The sequence below is a fragment of the Zea mays genome, chromosome 9, assembly GCF_902167145.1.
Source record: "Zea mays cultivar B73 chromosome 9, Zm-B73-REFERENCE-NAM-5.0, whole genome shotgun sequence".
Lineage (NCBI taxonomy): Eukaryota > Viridiplantae > Streptophyta > Magnoliopsida > Poales > Poaceae > Zea > Zea mays.
Window position 1 is genome coordinate 117,038,105 of NC_050104.1, and position 19,140 is coordinate 117,057,244.

At 41.2% G+C, this 19,140-nt stretch overlaps 1 protein-coding gene and 1 pseudogene across 7 annotated transcripts; one reads left to right on the forward strand and one right to left on the reverse strand.

Moving 5' to 3' along the window:
• The window catches only part of LOC109942602 (uncharacterized), a 51,775-nt pseudogene extending 45,559 nt beyond the window's left edge, over nucleotides 1-6,216 (forward strand).
• Nucleotides 6,217-11,971: 5,755 nt separating this feature from the next.
• On the reverse strand, nucleotides 11,972-18,252 carry LOC103640205 (pentatricopeptide repeat-containing protein At4g02750). 7 transcript variants are annotated; one of them, XR_002265074.2, is made up of 4 exons: nucleotides 17,998-18,192; nucleotides 17,785-17,902; nucleotides 14,583-17,190; nucleotides 11,972-12,417 (listed from the first exon to the last, which is right to left on the reverse strand). XR_002265074.2 is itself a non-coding variant. In XM_020544243.2 (3 exons), exon 3 carries the CDS (start codon nucleotides 17,030-17,032, stop codon nucleotides 14,747-14,749), a length of 2,286 nt encoding a protein of 761 aa, XP_020399832.1. In that variant the 5' UTR covers nucleotides 17,033-17,190; nucleotides 17,785-17,902; nucleotides 17,991-18,252; the 3' UTR covers nucleotides 14,459-14,746. The 7 variants fall into 7 exon arrangements, 4 of the variants coding, with proteins under 4 accessions (XP_020399832.1, XP_020399831.1, XP_020399830.1 ...); XR_004852730.1 differs by having other exon boundaries at nucleotides 17,991-18,173; XR_002265073.3 differs by having other exon boundaries at nucleotides 11,972-12,435; nucleotides 17,991-18,173.
• Nucleotides 18,253-19,140: the final 888 nt, after the last annotated feature.

Sequence of the window (19,140 nt, forward strand, 5' to 3'; positions counted from 1 at the left end):
AAGTAGGTGAAGTGGGCTGGAGCATTTGTTAGTCCAAAAGACTTGACCAGATATTCAAATAATCCATACCGCGTAGGGGAGGTTCCTGGATTGGGGTTGACCGACGAGGACGTCGGTCTTCTAAGGGGGTGGATTGTGATATCTTGGCCCCTGGGATGATGATATCCTGGCCCAAGGCTTAATAGAATTAATAGAGTATCCATGCCAACAAGGTGCATCTTCTTTTTCGGAAGCCTATCTCGAAAGAACCTCCAAGTTAAGCGTGCTTGGCTTGGAGCAATTTGCGATGGGTGACCGACTGGGAAGTTTTCTCGGGTGCGCATGAGTGAGGACAAAGTGCGCACAAAAGACCTGTGTTGGTCTGTGGGGACGATATATGATCCTAGAGAGCTGCCAGGAGTAAGTACCGCTGGTCCAGGGATTGGACGGGGTGTTACAATTGTGATATCCTGGCCCCTGGGATGGTGATATCCTGGCCCAAGGCTTAATAGAATTAATAGAGTATCCATGCCAACAAGGTGCACCTTTTTTCGGAAGCCTATCTCGAAAGAACCTCCAAGTTAAGCGTGCTTGGCTTGAAGCAATTTGGGATGGGTGACCGACCGGGAAGTTTTCTCGGGTGCACATGAGTGAGGACAAAGTGCGCACAAAAGACACGTGTTGGTCTGTGGGGACGATATATGATCCTAGAGAGCTACCAGGAGTAAGTATCGCTGGTCCATGGATTGGACGGGGTGTTACAAGTGGTATCAGGGGCGACCCTCGCGGTTTCACGGGCGTGTGTGGGTTAGGGGTTCGGGTATATGGCGCATGGCACATGTGGGCCCAGAGTGGTTACATGGCATGGCATATGACGACACTAGACACACAGACGTGGCTAGAGGAGATGTTCCTGGATTGGGGTTGACCGACGAGGACGTCGGTCTTCTAAGGGGGTGGATTGTGATATCCTGGCCCCTAGGATGGGATATCCTGGCCCAAGGCTTAATAGAATTAATGGAGTATTCATACCAACAAGGTGCATCTTCTTTTTCGGAAGCCTATCTCGAAAGAACCTCTAAGTTAAGTGTGCTTGGCTTGGAGCAATTTGGGATGAGTAACCGACCGAGAAGTTTTCTCTGGTGCGCATGAGTGAGGACAAAGTGCACACAAAAGACTCGTGTTGGTCTATGGGGACTATATATGATCCTAGAGAGCTGTCAGGAGTAAGTACCGCCGGTCCAGGGATTGGACGGGGTGTTACACTTAGGGTCCATCGGTCGTGGTGTTAGATGCCATTATCTGAGCTGGGATAACAATTGCATGTACATGGGGTAGGTAGGTTAAACATAGTTTTACTTTGCTTTTGGGATCAGTGGGTTGGGCAACCTATAACATAGGCTAGGTCGTGGTTTCACGGACGAGTTGTTATGTCGTTCTTTACTTAGTGCATACTGAACTAAGATAAAACATGTTCTATAGGAGTAGATTATTATTTATTTTACCACTACTAACTGGTTAAGTGACTGGCCTTAGGTTAGCTCAACTTAAGGTTAAACTCTGTTAGGTTACATTAACCTATTAGATTGGACCAGATCTAGAATAAATTGATATGATTATTTTAGACTAGATAAGATCTAAATAAATTTTGGATTAGCTTATGGTTTATTCTAGAGTGGGATAAATATGTTAGTTAGGGAAAAATGAATCCATAAGGATAAGGTAGAATCTTTTTTAGGTCAGTTAGATCTATTAGAATGACATAAGATCTTTTCAAGATAAGATGAATCTACTAAGGTAATAGAGTATCTTTTAATATAAGATGGGTCTATGAGTGTAGGATAGAACCTTTTAAGATGAGATGGGTATTGTTAGGCTAGATACTTTAATGAGGGATAATCTAGTCTATCTAGTTATTTTTATAAGCATTTTTACTATATGTATATGCAGATGTAATTGTGGACATTACTCCAAATCAGACAAGTATCATAAGAACAAACATTGAAGTACATAGATACCTAAAAATAATAATTTTGTTTTTGTTCCTAAGATTAGGTCTCCTATTCCTAAAAGTCACTTTAGGTGCAGGATTTCAAAGTGTGAAATCCACTTTTATCTTTAGAAGCAAAAAAGTAAGAGTAATCATAGTAAAGCAGCAGTGGATGAGAAAAGTTTAAGGAAAGTTTAGAAAGAATCAGAATAGCAAAGGTAAGTAGATAATGGTTGTCCAGTTTTATCTAGGTTTCGTCCTACAGTCAACATCGCTCTGATACCACTTCTGTCACACTCGGGTTTTAGGGGTCCAAACCCGGGCGTGAAATAAACACCAGGTGTGCTGGGACCAAGTCTCACACATATGATGAATAGTGGTACAGAAACGAATGTCACATCTTTACTATATAATAGGAGTTCTGTACAAAATAAATAAATAAATAATTACATCATAAGGAGACAGTGATCCAGCAACCCAAAGTTGACTGGGAGACGACGGCCTAGACCTCTCACGAACTCATCACAGCATCCTCCATGCGTTTCATCCTGCGGTACCTTTTCTTGACCTGTGGGGGGTGTGAGACAGCAAGAGTGAGCTCACATACATTCATCGCTCAACAAGTTGTGGGGAATAATGTGCATGAACTCGCTAAAGGTGGGAGCTCACGTGAAGTGTAAGGCTTACCAAAGAGGATGGTTGAAGCTGAGCATTGCTTTTAAAGTTTGTCAAAATTTTATTAGCATTTACTAAGTATAAGTAAATACCAACCCAATTTAGTATTAGAACAAAAGTGATAACAACACATGCGATGCAATGCATATGATAAATTGAATTTAGTTACATAAATTAATCATGTGAGGGTCCGAGCTGCTCATGACCGTGAGCATGGCTGATATATCAGTTTTACACTCTGCAGAGGTTGCACATCTTTACCCACAAGTCATGTTACCCATCTGCCAAGAGAAGGCCACTCCCATACACCTCTACCGAGGAGGTGAGGCAGGGTAACACTATGAGGCCTTTACAAAGTTCCACTAGCTTCAGAAAACCCGTTACAGTTTATAGGAAGCTCCAATGCAGGGATCCCTCGCCTGACCGCCATCGCAGCAAAATCAACCAAAGGACCTCTGTACACTGACCACTCCCCTACTCCCATACCACCCTTGTGGTAGCACTGTTTTCCGGGTGGTCGCTCCATGTTCCAATTAACATAATGATCTTAACATGAACAGTAATAATAAACTGATAATAAAAGTGTGATCATGAATAATGTATCTCCATACCCAAATCCACATAAAGCAATAGCAAGTACTACCCAAAAAGTTCAGTGGAGTCAAGGTATAAAGATAATCAAACTAGGGTAACCTAAAGGGTCCCATCAAAATTAACCTATGCAAATCATTATGATTAATAAGAACATGACTGAGTAATAAGAAGTGATCAAGGGCACAACTTGCCTAGGACTTGAGATTCCAAGTACTTACTTGCTTTTCAGATGACTCGTGACCTCGCTCTAGTCGTAGCAATACAAACAAACATGGTATAGGCAAAATTAACATCACACCATACATAAGAATGAACCGCGTAATAATAATCTATGCGATGCTACGAGATCGTGGGAACAAGAATTACTAAATTCAGAGTTACGGTTACCAAGTTATGAATTTCTGAAGTTATTAAGCACCTAGAATAGATTAATTCAAATGAACATTTTTAATTCATGTTTCATGGCTAAACAGATGCACTAGATGATAGATAATATTAAAACAAACTTATTGCAACTGGAATGGATCAATTTGGAGCTAAAATGAATTAAATATGATTTATGCAAGTTTCTGGAATTATTTGTGTATTGAAAATCAATTCCTAAATTTATTTATCTGATTTTCCTTGAGCTTTGGACTGGGCGCCAATAACAGAGAAACATATGGGCTAGAATCACAATTTCCCTAAGACTCAGGTTTCCCCCGGTGTGGGCTGGGGTTGTTTATAAGGTTTTACGGGGTCTCTTTAGCAAATATTACACTGCGAAGGGGTACCAGTGAAGATCGGCCATTGGATCTGAGCTCTGCGGTCGCGATTAGATCTCCATGACACCGAACAAGACGCAATCGTACCCGTTGGATCTTAGATCCATGCCCCGAAGCGCGAGATACACTAGCACCGCCTGATCGACTATCGATGGCACTGAATCAATTAAACTGAAAGGGTAAGTGCCATCAAATCCTAGCCGTTGAATAAGATCTAACAGACCATGCGACTTCTCCCTCATTTCGACCACCAGGGCGACGGCACACCTGTATCGCGCGGCGGAGCTCATCCCGGCGATGTCCCGCACGGCAACCTATGACTCCCAGCAGACGACTAACTAGTGCAACGTGAAATGGAGAGCTAGGCGAATACTATGACATGATTCTTACTCGTGTTGGTGTTGTGAAGGATGTTTGCCACGGCACTCCCCGACGTCGGCGGCCCAACCGAACTCCGTCGAGAAATTCAGGGTGCCCCAAGGACCCCCGCGCTCCCCGACTTGCTTGCACACAATCCAGAGGCCCCGGTGAACTCCCTTGCTCCCAGCCTGACCCCAGAACAGCAGGGCAAGCGAGGAGAGAGGACGACGACACTTTCCTTCTATGACAATGGTGGTAATCAGCGATAGCGCCACCAACCAAAAGGAGATGAGGAGGGGGTTACGGGCCCCTACGTTTTATAGCTCGGGGACCACTGCGGATCTTGGTGTCGGTGGTTGAGCCGGTCCGATGGGCTCACGGCAGCTGCGGCGTTCTGTTTAGCCCCGTGAAGATGGAGATGAGGGAGATAGAGCTGATAGTGCGGGTCCCATTGGTCGGTGAGTGTAGAAGAGCATGCGCAGAGGGGACATGTCTACCCAGAGGGGCCTGGTTGTGAGCGCCGAGGTGAGGTGGGCGTGGCACAAGCGACCGGAGGCTGACACCACGGGCCCGCCAGTCAGTGAAATGCGGAAGGGTGGCGCGGGTCGGATGGTGGGCCACGCGCATGCATGTTAGTGGGCCGAGCAGGGAAGGAGGAGTGGAGATGGGCCACAGGAAAGGGAAGTTGGCCCAACACTCGAGGTAAGTCTTCTTTTCTTTTCCTTTTTGTTTTTTGTTTTCTATTTTAAATTTAAATTTTCAAATCCCTATTCTAAATTCAAACCTATTCAACTTTGAATTTTAAGCATAATTCTAATGTGGCCAAAAATTCTATCTTCATATTATTATTATTATTATTATTATTATTATTGTTGTTATTATTATTATTATTATTATTATTATTATTATTATTATTATTATTTATCTTCCTCCTCACCATTTAATTCAAAAAGGAACTAAACAATTATCATAATTACCTTTCTCTAGCTCTTTCCTATATTTTTTTATTTTAAGTTGAGGTCAAATTTAAATTGTATTTTTAATAAAAGGAATCACTCAAAAAATTATTGGCAAGAAATCAACCTCTCTTTATTTATTTGTTGGTCACTTAACTAATTTAGTTCTCTCAATTGATTATGGAGAGAAAAAGGTCCTAATAAATTCCCAGGGTTTCAAAAATTCCAAATCCACTATCATAACTATTCTTATTTCTTTATTTTATTATTTTATAATATATTTTTTTCTTCTACCAATTTTGGGCTTTACATACATGAGTTTGTTGAATCATATAAGGTTAAGTTGCTCAATTTATCTCCATACTATGCTCAGGCCAATGGTCAGGTCGAGTCAAGTAATATGACATTAATTATCCTTATTAAAAAGAATATAGCTGATTATCCTAAGAATTGACACAAGGTTTTTTCTGAGGCTTTATGGCCTCATAGAATATCTAAACATTGTGCTACTTAAGTATCTCCTTTTGAGCTTGTTAATGGACAGGAAGTTGTTTTGCCTTTAGAAGTAAGCCTAAACAATATCAGGTTTGCCAGGCAAAATGATCTAGTTGTCAATGATTACCATGATCTGATGATGGACAACATTGCTGAGGTAACCGATAAGATTCTAATGGCTCTAAAGGAGATCGAGAAAGATAAGATCATGGTTGACAAGGCTTACAACAAGAAGATAAAGGCTAAATCATTTCAAGTTGGAGATCTAGTTTGCAAGACAGTCTTGCCACTAAGGAATAGGGTTCGGAAGTTTGGAAGATGGTCAGCAAGCTGGGAAGGGCCTTATAGAGTGACACAGATAATCTTTGGTAATACATACATGCTGCAGACTTTGCAGGGATGAATTACCTAAGACATTGAATGGTCGTTTTCTGAAGCTATATCATCCCAATGTTTGGCAAGATGTTTAGGAAATTGATGTTCTCACATCGAGTTGATAATAGATTGTACCAAGTGCTTTTGGTTCGCTTAGCTTCCCCAAAAGGCTGGGGCATGTGTTGAGCACTATATGTGGCACCTGGGAAGGCAATACGATCCGACCATATGGCCAAGACGATCCGTGGGCTAGCTTGGACGGTCCGCGATTAGATCAGATCAGGCTGCAACACCCTAAAATTCTATTTTAAGATCTAAGAAACTTCTTTCAAAAGATAATTAAAAAGTAATTTCTAAAACAAGATCAACATATGAATCAAATTAACCTTGGATGAATTATGCATTTGAATATATTTTCTAAAAGAATAGAGTTAAATATATATATATATATATATATATATATATATGTGTGTTCCCTTAAGAAGAGATTATATATAAAAACAATTTCTCTTGAAAACAAAATAAATATGAAGTTGAGTTAACTTTTAATTTAACTGCATATCTAAAATAATATTTTCTTAACATAACTAAATTTATGTGTGTGAATTCCATATTTGAAAGCATTAGATAAAATGGGATGATAAACAAAAATAAATGTAATGCATTCATGTTGGATCTTAGTTGTGCACATTTAAGTTTTAAACCTCAACTTAGATTTGAATTCAAAATAGAAATTTAAATAAAAGAAATCAGAAAAGAAAAGGGGAAAGGGGAAAAGGAGGAAGTCGCTTGGGCCGAAACCGTGCATGTGTCAAAACCATGCAGGCCGGCCAATTTACCCCCACCGCTCGACCACCTGGCCGACAGGCCCCGCTTCTTAGCCACAGCTGTGCCCACCGCTGTCGCTGACTATGGACTCCCCTCGCTAGAGCCATCTTCCCTATAACAAACCCGAGCATAGCCATATCTCATAGCGTAGCCATCCGAAATCCCCGAGCCCGACCGTTTTTCCTCGGCTAAGGACTCTTCCTGCCCAAGGGATATGTAACCCAATCCTCTGCACCTATTTCCTTGCCATCGAACATGCGAGCTACACCATCATTGAAAGGAACCGAGAGCCCCACTGCTAGCCGCTACTGTAGCCAGAAGAGGAGGAGAGAGTTTAGTCGTCGTAGTTGGGGTAGGGCTGGATAGCGCCTTACCGTGGATTACGGTCGGGAGGAGTCCCCTGAGCATGCGGATGGAGTAAATGACCTCGATGGGTGAAGCTAGTCACTCGAGAGGACGAATTCGTCGTTAGAATCATGGCACCGCCGGCTACGTTTCCCAATGGTCGGGGAACGTCACCACCTCAACCGTAGGTACGTCACCCTAAACCAACTTTGTTATTTCTTTGGCTCTGTTTGGAGCATGTCAGATAATGATTTAGGGCATCTGGGCGCCGTCGCGCTTTACGCCGGAGTAACGCCATCGTGAATCCCGGGCTATCGCCTAGTGGTCGTCAGGCAATCGGGGGTGGGTGTAGATGCATGGACCATTGGATCCGGATGGACGGCTCATATTAGAGCATTGAAAATGTTACAACCAAATTAAACCACGATCATCCGATTGGATTTAGGCGCTCTAGATTATAGTATGTCGTGGCGAACCTCAGGCCGTGAATTTGTGATCTGACAGCTCGGGTTATGCAGGTTATGCGATCTAATCCTAGCCGCCGGTTTCTGATCAAACGACCAGAACTTAGGGATACCCCCTCGTCGTTGGATTGGGATCGGGCATGTCAGATTCCATCTCGGCATTTTAAATATTGAACGTCGACATTAGATCAGGCAACCGGGGTGGCATACTGGTTTGGTGTCAACCTAATCTAATCTAGGTGCTTGAATAGACATCCAACAGTTAGGATTAAAGTGTACCCCTTCGGTCGCGCGAAAGTGCAAAAGAACCCCTAATTTTAGAAAGAACTAACCCGCCATCCAATATCAGTTAGAAAGACTTTCAAATAGGTCCTCGGTTTTTATAAAAACAACTCCTGGAGTCTACAATTTAGGCGTTGAATAGTATTTATAGTTAAAATAGTATTAAAATGACTTAGAGAACTTAGATAACTCATATCTTGCATGTTTTAACACCGTTTTGATCCGTTCCAGTTGCATTAGCTTCATAAATACAATGCCTACAAAGTAACAACATTATTTTTATCATATCACCTATTTTTATAAATATATATTTATTTAACATGTGTTTAATAGATTGATCTGATTAATCAAAGTTAACTGTCCATAATTATAAACTGACTAAAAATATAATATCTAATCAAGTTATAATTTAGATTAAATTTGAATTAATTATTTCTTTAAGTTATCTTTCTCTCATGGTTTATAAAATCAACACAAGACCTAGTTTTAATTACTTAATCACATAGGTCTTTCGAAAACCATATCTTTTTAACTGTAACTCTGATTTTAGTGGTTCTTGAACCTACAATCTTGTAGCGGTGCGTAGAATATTCATATGCAGTTTGTTCTCAGATTTAGTGTGATGTTATTTTTATATATTCCTTGCCTATCTATATGTATTGCTACGCATAGAAGCGAGGTGACAAGAAATCTGAAGACCAACTTGGTGAAGCACCTGGATATCGCAAGCATAAGGCAAGTTGTGTTCTTGATCACTCTTCTTTACCTAATAATGTTCCTGTTAGTCACTGTAAAATGCTCAGGTTAATTTGATGGGACCTAATAGGTTTCCCTAGTGTTGTTTATCCCATACCTTGCATACAAATGAACTATGCAGTAGTTTGGCTATGCTCTACCTAGTTTTTTGGAAGTAATGCTATATGACATATGATCATGCTTAATCATTGTTACTGGATTATTTATTGTTCATGATAAATTATGGTGTTAATTGGAACATGGAGTTTAACTTGAGACAACAGTGCTATCAAAAGGGTGGAACTTGAGATAAATTATGCCAAGTAATTAGGAAAGCTAGGGAGAGATTACCTTACCCAAAAGAGGCAAGCGGGGAGTGCATCACTGCAGAGTATAGGGAGGTCCTCGAGTCAAACTGTTTGTAAAGCATTTCGGACGAGGGATTCATATGCTTCCTTCTTCCTGAAACCGTAGTGGGGTTTCTCGAACTAGTGGAACTTTGGAAAAGCCTCGCAGTGGATCCCTAGCCATTCACCTTGGAAGTGTCTAAAGGTCTAGCTAACCCTTTCTTCACGGAAAACACGTCTTGTGGGTAAAGATGTGCAACCTCTGCAGAGTGTAAAACTGATATATCAGCGGTGCTCACAGTCAAGAGCGACTCAGGACTCTCGCATGATTAACTTATGGAATTAAACTTAAATTTTCATTTGAATTGCACTTGATTTATTATTAATTGTGATCCATTATTTAATTAGGTTGGTATCTAACTATACTTAGTAACTGCTAATAAAATTTTGACCAACTTATTAAAAGCAATGCTCAGCCTTAATCATTCTTCTTTGTAATCCTTACACTTCACATGAGCCCTAACCATAAGTGTGCTCATGTACATTATTCCTCACAACTTATTGAGTGATGATCATACGTGAGCTCACCCTTGCTTACTCGCCCCCAGGTCGAGGATAGGTACCGCAAGATAAGGAGCATGAAGGATGTCGCGATGAGTTCGTGAGAGGTCTAGGCCGTCGTCTCCTAATCAACTATGGTTGCGGAGGATCATTGTCATCATATGATGTAATTATTTAGCTATTTTGTATAGAGCATCTATTATATAATAAAGATATGGCATTCATTTCTGTACCATGAGTCATCATATGTGTGAGACTTGATCTAGCACATATTTGATTCGCGAGATATCTCCCTTTTACGCGCTTGTTTATCCAACTAAATACGTAGAGTTTGTTGGGTAACGCCTAGGAGCGGGTCTAGACCTCCCCATATATGTATGATGGGTGCAATCACCAATCAATCAATCTACTTTATTATCTTTATTCTTCGCCGCATTAGAAGTAGGTGTAATTTTGATCTAGTTTAGCTTTCTCTCAACCTTCAATATCCATCCCTCTTCGATTCTATGTCATCTAGGGACGTCCCTAGTGGCCTGCCGATCCCAGGGCACCCCCTAAAACTCTCCTTCCTGATAGTGTCCCTCTCGGGAGGTGGGAACTAGGGTTCTTGAACCCTCTGGACGCACGGACCATCCGGCCGGCGAGTAGAGGAGACCCACTTTTGCAGCAGGTCGCGGACCGTCCAACCCTGTGCCACAGACCGTCCGTACCGCTATAGAGAGCACCATCAGACGATACAACCTCTAGTGTTTGGCTCTAAATCGAAGCCAACACACCGCCAAGAAAACAATGACGGGTCAGATTTTTAAAAACATCACAACCGTAGATTTTCTTATGTGCCAATGACTCCCAAGGTATTTTATGACGTGATAATAAAAAAACTAATTTGATGTTGTAGAGTTTGCAACATTGTTTTCTATATAAGGTTGGCCAAAATTTATACAGATTTGACCCGAGAGAAAACTAACACGGCCTACTTTAAAGAAAAGAATGCATTCTTCCGTGGGCGGCAAGCACGATTTCTTGCGTTTCCAGTTTACATTTATATATATGCTTCACAGCAGGCACTTGCGTGCAAAAAGAACCCGGAAACTCAAATTGAAATGGCAACATCTGGCAGGAGGTAGAATGGTTTGACCAACATAGATGTTAGTCATGTAGCACGACAGTAAATAGGAAGAATGATTGAATGACCACTGCAACAAAGAATGGGGATTCTAGAAATGGCTCGTGCCGTCCGCGCATTGGCCTGCTATAGTAATAAATCGTGATTCAAATATTTCTTGGATTTAAATTAATTTTAATTTAAAATAAATAGAAATATAGTTCGATTATAATCTGATTTGATCTTTAAATTTTATAGTGTAAAATTTAGGCTCATTATTATCCATAGTGTCGAGTGACTGCACCATGTAGAAATGTCAATAGGGAATTCTCCACCGGGGATTAACTTCTCAAACTCGTACACATGAGCACAGACCCGCCCCCATCCCCGAACTCGAACCCGACCTCGAGTACAAAAATCTTCCCATACCCATTCCTGACCGAGTACCAAATACCCATGGGACCCGTACCCGACTATTCAGCATTTCATAATTTTAGCATATGGACACAACACAATTCAGCATGCATATTTTTGTTTCTTCGCTTTGCGCTTCAACATAAGCACTCTGGCCCATAACTAAACACTATTGTTTAGCAGCCCACAGGCGGACAAGCATCTGCACGAAGATGAATTCCTCTAGAAGCCTGGATGCTGTAGTAAATCGGGTAAAACAGCCCCATGGGTAATCAGGTTTGAGTTTAGCCCTTCCAAACCCGTACCCGCCATACCCGATGGGGAAAGGATTTCTCCCAAATCTATACCTATAGAGATCAATTTTAACTCATACCCTAACCCTAATAGAGGAATTCCCCACGGGTAATCGAGTTTCGAGGCCCATTGACATCTCTAGCACGATGCTGTCAAGCTCATGCTTTCCCAGGATTGAAATTGGTGCTCAGGAAAAAAAAAGTGGAACCAAAAGTATTAATGCATCTGATCACCTCTGGCCAATGGAAAGATTAAGAAGCTCAATGTCTGGATAGCTTCTGACAATATCTACTTTAAAATACAGGACACCACAGTTATATCAACACAATTGAACAGAAATTCATAAATTTCTCAGTCATGACTGCCAGCGATAAAAATCGGTAAGCCCGAAAGAGATTACATGAAGAATTCACCCAATATACAGACATTGCTCACATGTTGGTTGACAAAGAGATCACCCCAGGGCTGTCACTGGAGTTCCATGACAAATCTTACATAAAAGAATGATCATAACAACTGAGTGGCAGTTAAGCAAGAAAGCATGATTATCCAACTCAGTAAGACCCTTCCTTATGAACTGCATCAGAGTATCACCATCAAAATTGCTCCCAGCTTACACTTTTCTCATTTGTTATGGCTGCTGAAACACAGGCCTATCTCAGCTCTAACTTCATCTGGCATTTTTGAAAGCCTTCTAGTGTAATTCATCATCACTGCGAAAGAGCTTTTAGCGTAATGGTTAAGGCTTCCGAGTAGCACCTCCAGGTCCTGGGCTCGATCCCCCTCGGGACGAATTTTGGGCTTGGTTAAAAAATCCCCTCGTTGTGACTCGCCCGATCTCAGGAATCGATATCCTGCACGCCACCCTCCGACTGGGTCATTGCAAAGTGGACAGTTAATCGGCCCGTTAGTGATGGGGGCCAGAGTTCGGGAGTTTTTTCCGGACCATCTTTCGGTCTCTTAATATAATACCGGGAGGGCGGTCTTTCCCTCCCCGGCCAAGTTTTTTTTAATTCATCATCACCCAAACACGGCAAGAAACAATCAAAACTTAAGCAAATCATTTTCAAAGATGGAAGTGCTGATCAGAAAGAGAAAAGCAGAGAACGTGAATGCAGATGAAATACAAACCTTGTAAGCTCTCAAGTCTCAAGATTGTATGACCAGAACTGTAATCTTGACACATGCCAGTTTTACAAGCAGCAGCTACCAATGTGTTCACTTGGACCGTACCTCTTATTGTTATGGCCGTCTTTTTAGCTTTTTAGCCCTTTTTGATAAAGTTTTTCACAAGTATGCCCTTTTCAGTTTGAATTCAGAAAATAGACCTGTACCTCGACGCCATTACTATTGGCGCCCGTCTCTACGTCAATATAGATAGCGTTGAGGTATCACTCCGGAGCTCCGATGTGGTGTCTACGTGGCAGAGGTCGGCGCCATCACTATTGGTGGTGGTGGTGTGTGTGTGTGTATATATATATAGCCTCAATGAAATTGAGTTATATAGACCTACTCACAAGTTGGTGGTATAGATATATGCTACACCTTGCAAGGTTTGTAAAAAATATATATATAATTATTCGCCGAGGCTGTGAGATGAACTTGTAAACAATACTTATGCACGAAGCAATTTGTGTTTTTCTTTTAGCTATTCACGCAAATGTTGGCTGAAACTCATTAGTTGCATGCGCTTATACAACATGGTTCATAATTTTAGGGACCAACCATCACTCCATAATTTTTTAGCAATCAACCGTCAGTACCTAATAAGGGTCGCTAAAACTCAACCGTCATGTACTGTAGCGAGCCTTACAAGTGTTGCGCATTTTCATGCTATCAACCTTTTTGAGTATGTCTATATAACTCAATTTCATTGATGTTAAGCACAAATATATATATATATATAAACACATATATTATATATTTATATAAATAAATATGTTTATGTAGATTATATATATATATATATATATATATATATATATATATATATATATATATATATATATATATATATCATGCACGTAGGAGCCGAGGATGAGCGGCCGTTTTTGGGTGCCAGGGGTCGGCGCCAATAGTGACGGCGCCGACCCATGCCACGTAGGTGCCACATTAGTGCTCCGGAGCGATACCTTGACTCCATTTATATTGGCGCCGAGACGTATAACCTCGACGTCAATAATGATGGCGCTGAGGTAATGGTCCATTTTCTGAATTCAAACTGAAAAGGGTATACTTGTGGAAAAACTTTCTCCAAAAAAACTAAAAAGCAAAAAAAACGGTTGTTATGGCATGTTCCAAACAATATTCTGTCGACTTTTCAGCCCATAAACAAATGCTACACTGCTACAACTATATCTGAACCACAAAAACTGCAGTTGAAATTATATTTTCTTTTCTCGAACAAGGAAAACTGAGAATAGAATGACTTCTCACTTGCATTGAACAAACGAAAGTTGTGGCAGACACAGATTTTATGAGCATCCAAGTGATTTACTGAAGTAGTAAATAAATTAAATGCAGCCAACCGGTCGAGGTCAAGGACATATGCCTATGGCAACCCACATCTGTTTCTTACTAATTACTATGAAATCGTTATTTCACCAACAAATTCAATTCCAATCCCTTGAGGAGTACAATATAGATCGCAACTTTTTTATTTAAATTCAAAAACTTTAAAACGTGGGAAAATGAAACTTAATTCAGCAGTTCTAAGCCACCATATATTGCCTTACCAAACAAATGACTCCGAATGCCATGCTATTCTTTTTTAACAAAAACACTTTCAATACCTTGTTCATGTGAACTCAGTCATGACAAATAATAATGTAATCTTTATACTAATTTAAGGTATGTATCAGCATTTTTCTTAGGTGCCCACACGTCCAACATGAATTTTGAACACCAAGAATTTCACACATTCAGCATGGCACTGAAAAGCAACAAAGTAATCATCTACTTGGTAATGCCTTCAATGTCAGGGGAAGGTTAGCTAACAACATAATGTACTAGATTTTACCTGCTTAGTGACAAACTGACAAGTTTCTGCATAACTGATCCATGGATAGTGGCTCCACCACAAAAAAGTTAAAAAATGACCTCAATAATCAGCAGCGGTAGGCTACAGGCAGGCTTGTATTCTGGTACCTTGTTGACATGCTCCTGTTATGTAGTACACATCAGTTAACTCCAGCTATAGCCAACTTCTTTGTCAGTAGCAGCATTTCTAATTTGATTTCTCAAATTTTCCATCACATTCCATCTTTTGGTTGATCCATTTACCCTGATGAGATGCAGATACGGCATTTTGATAGTAGGTTTGATGGAAATTAATTGACTCGCTGCATGCTCTGCCAACCTGTCATTGCCATTCAATCGGCAACTGCTCAAGAGGGAAGTCCAAATTGCAAAGTCTGGTTTAAATGGCATTGACTTCATTAACTCTTCAGCCTGTTCAAGCATGCCTGTCCTACCAAACAGATCAACCATGCAAGCATAATGCATTTTATTTGGTAAAATTCCATAATTACATGTCATCATATTGAAGAAATGTTTGCCTTCCTCCAAAAGTCTCATGTGATTGCATGCAGTAAGTATGCCGAGAAATGTGATCTCATCAGGATCAACTTGGGCCTTTTTCATGTTATCAAATGTCTCAATAGCATTTTGACCAAAGCTGTTGAATGCATAACCACAAATCATTGTGTTCCATGTCACTGTATCTCTGTTGTCCATCCTATCAAAAATGGCTTGTGCAATAATCATTTCACCACATTTGCAATATATACTAATGAGTGCATTTTGAATTAATAAATGTGATCCAAACCCAAGCCTGATAGTAGAAGCGTGAAACTGCTGGCCATGAACAATCATAGAATGATGTGAAAAGCAACTAATAAGGCTAGAAAGAATGGAATCACTTGGTCGTATATTTGACAGTAGCATCTTCTTGTACAGCTTAATTGCGTCGTTGTTTAAACCATTTTGAGCAAGCCCGTTGATCAAACAGCTCCAGGTCACTAAATCTCGTGTTGGAGATTCATCAAAGAGCTTGTAAGCTTCGGTAACCTTACCTTGATGAAGCAAACCAGCTATCATCACATTGTATGTGACAACAGTCCTTTTGTGCATCCTACAGAAAAGGTCCAGTGCATCATATATATACCCTCCTTTCACATATCCAAAGAGTAAAGTAGTGCAGGAAACCACATCTACTTGAGGCATACTGTAGAACACATCCCGAGCTTTATCAAGCATTCCGTTGTCTATAAAACAAGACATCAAAGTAGTAGAAGCTTCCAAATTCTTTTCAGGCATCTTTGAGTACAACTCAATAGCGTCATGAATTTTTCCATGCTTTACATAGCCATCGACCATCAAATTCCACGAGATCTTATCTCTGCCATCCATAGAATAAAAAATCTTTCTAGCCTCATCGATCTTGCCTGCATGGATACAGCCAGATATGATAGCATTACATGAGCCAACATGCTTTCTTTCCATTTTACAAAATTCTAACTGTGCCTCATCAATATCTAAGGAGTTACAGTACATCACAACTAATGATGCCTCGATGATGTGGTCATGGATAAACCCAGACTTCACAGCAAACCCATGGACACACCTGCCTCCTCCAATACTTTTCAAACCAGCACAGGCATTAACAATCTTAACGAGGATTGCATTTGTCACTATTTCTCTACAGCTCATCAAAGTGTTGAATAGTTCATTAACTTCTCTGAATCGCTTGTGGTTGACAAGGCCTCCGATCATGACGCACCATGACACAGAATTCTTTGTAGGCATAAGGTTAAACAGCTCCAATGCCCGCCCCACCTCATGCACAGTAAAATATCCTTTGATCATCACAGTCCAGGACACAACATTGTGCTCTGGCATCTGATCGAATACCCTGCGAGCATCCTCTACCCTATGGTTCACCACAAGACCTGATATGAGAGCATTCCATAAGGCCAGGTTTGGACTGTCGACATCATCCACAATCCACTCCAGGCAGCTATACACCCCACAGTTGGCATACATCGTGATCAAGGAGGACCCCACAAACACGTTCAACGAAGATCTGGTCTTGGTCGCAAGCCCATGGATGCACCTCCCTAGAGCTAGAGTCTCCATCCTTGCGCAGGCCGACAGCACAGTGGAGAAGGAGGTGTGGTCTGCGCAGAACCCCTCACGTCTCATCTTGAGGAACGCAGTAACTGCACTGTCATGCACCCCAGAACGGGCATACACAGCCATGAGGGAGTTCCAGGACACGATGTCCCGCTGCGGCATTTTGTCGAACACCTCCCGCACAGCATCCACCCTGCCAGCACGCAGGTGCTTCCCAATCAGCCTGTTTGCTGAGGTTATTGCATCGCAAGCGCCCGACATGCATGGCAGGGAGGACCTGGAAGGCCCAGAGCGGTGAGTGCAGTATGACGCAATTCGCCCCAACCCGAGCGGCATCGAAGAACATGCATGCCTAATCTGCTCAGCTGCTGTTGAGCGAGGAATGGGCTTAGGAAAACCACGGCCTCGGATGTGCCATGCCGTTGTCCTGCCTATGAGTGGTAGACTGTTAGTGGACCGGCCCAACCTTTGTCTTTTAATTCAGTGGAGTGAATCTGGAATTATAAGCAGCAGTTAGTTTCATATTACCATTTTACTTGATTCATCAAGGTTATAGATACCCATATAGTATTTTTATTGAAGAATAAATATTTAGGATCTGGTTAATGAAGATGCCTCCACATATACATGCTCCTAGCAGGAAACAAAAATCATGACATATATCGTCACATCAGTCACCAAAATCTCAACACGCTTCCTTTGATGGCTAGTGCCACTTCGTTTTTCCCTATCAACAATTTTGTCTCTCTCATCCAATCGCCCGATGTCCCACGCCTCGTTTTTAGAGTAAACTAATCATACGATGCACGCTGCTATAGGAATTACAGATGATTTACGATAAAAATTAGAATATATATAATTGCTTATATAAAAAATACACTATTATAAATTAATGCTAGTAGATTGTATGGCATACTGATGTGGACAAGCTGATATAGACATTTTAATTAGATATGCTAGTAGTTTGTAAATTTTAATTGCATGTGATAGGTCCTGTTTCGAACAACTTAGTTTGCCCAGGCTTCAATTCCAAGCTGGATTCCTTGGTAAGCTAGATTTTCAAAGAAGCAACACGGGAGAAAGTTAACCGTTTGGCAGTCTGATTCTTCCCCGCGTGTACGGTGGTCAGCAGCAGCAGTAGACGGTGTGGCCGTGTGGGGAGGGTCGTCAGGGAAGACAACGAAGCGGGGGCAGGGGCGGCGATGTCTGCACATTATCAGCCTATTGTTCAAGGCATAACCAATGCCATGTCTGAAATTGGTGTAAAAACATTAGTAAGAGAGGGATGTCAGACTTTGCACCCGACTTGAGGCCGGATCCGCGGTAGCAGGCCAGCCGGGAAAACGAGTCGAGGGAGAAAGGGTAGAGGCCAGCGCTTGGGTCGCCGCGCTCGAGTTTGGGGCTCCCGCGACTGCCGCCGTGCCGCGCTCGGACGTCAGGAATCGGGAGGCGGCGGCGGCGGCATGTAAGATGCGCAAAAGGAGCGGGAGTAGAGGAAGGGGAGGGGGAAGGGTAGGGGTGGGCATTTTTTTTTAGCGTAAACCGAATCGAATCGTACCGAAACGAACCAAAATTTCAGTTTTTATAGTTCAGTTTGATTTTGGTTTTTTCATCTGAGAATTTTTGTATACAGTGTCGTAATTGGTTTTCGCTGTGTACCGAACCAAAATACCAAAAAAAACTGAATACCAAACTTTATAAATTCAAAATTTTGACTATTTAACTATGTAAACTAAATGTATGATGCAATTAAATTGTTATTCACTTATTTGTATGTGATGTATGATATATCTTGAAATATTTATACCTATATAATTTTTACTTTTTAAAATTGTGTGTAGTGTGTTGTCATGTAGCCTTCTTCAGTATAAATTTGGTATTCGGTGGTAAAAAACCGAAACCGAATACCAAACTTATACTCATAAACCCTAAACACTCCTCAAGTTCTGAGTTTTAAATTTAAGTAGGAGCGAATTTTAGACTGAGGTTAAAAAGGTTACTCATTGGTTCCTCTAGTTGTATGCACGTGAGATGGACTCTCGGTTGATGTTTCGATTGAGGTTCTTATTAATATAGAGGATGTTTGGTTTCTAGGGACTAATTTTTAGTTCCTCATTTTATTCTATTTTAGTCTCTAAATTGCTAAATACCGAAACTAAAACTCTATTTAGGGATTTAGGAACTTAAATAAAATAAAATGGATGAACTACAAATTAGTCTCTAGAAACCAAATACCACTATAATATTGTGGGGACGGTCTTTCCTCTACTGGCCAAGTTTTTTATGATCAGGAAATTTGGTTTTTAGTGAGACATTGCCTTTCTCGACAAACTATCAAAAACTATGTTTAAATGGCATTAATGGGAGAGCTTGCCTTCAGGTCTGCCTAAAGCGTCGTCTACTGGTCTTCCCCTGGTTACTGTTCCTCATCTCAAGATTGGCCG

Coding starts and splice junctions, on each gene's coding strand:
- LOC103640205 (XM_020544243.2), bottom strand. CDS start 17,032: ATGCCGCTCGGGTTGGGGCGAATTGCGTCATACTGCACTCACCGCTCT.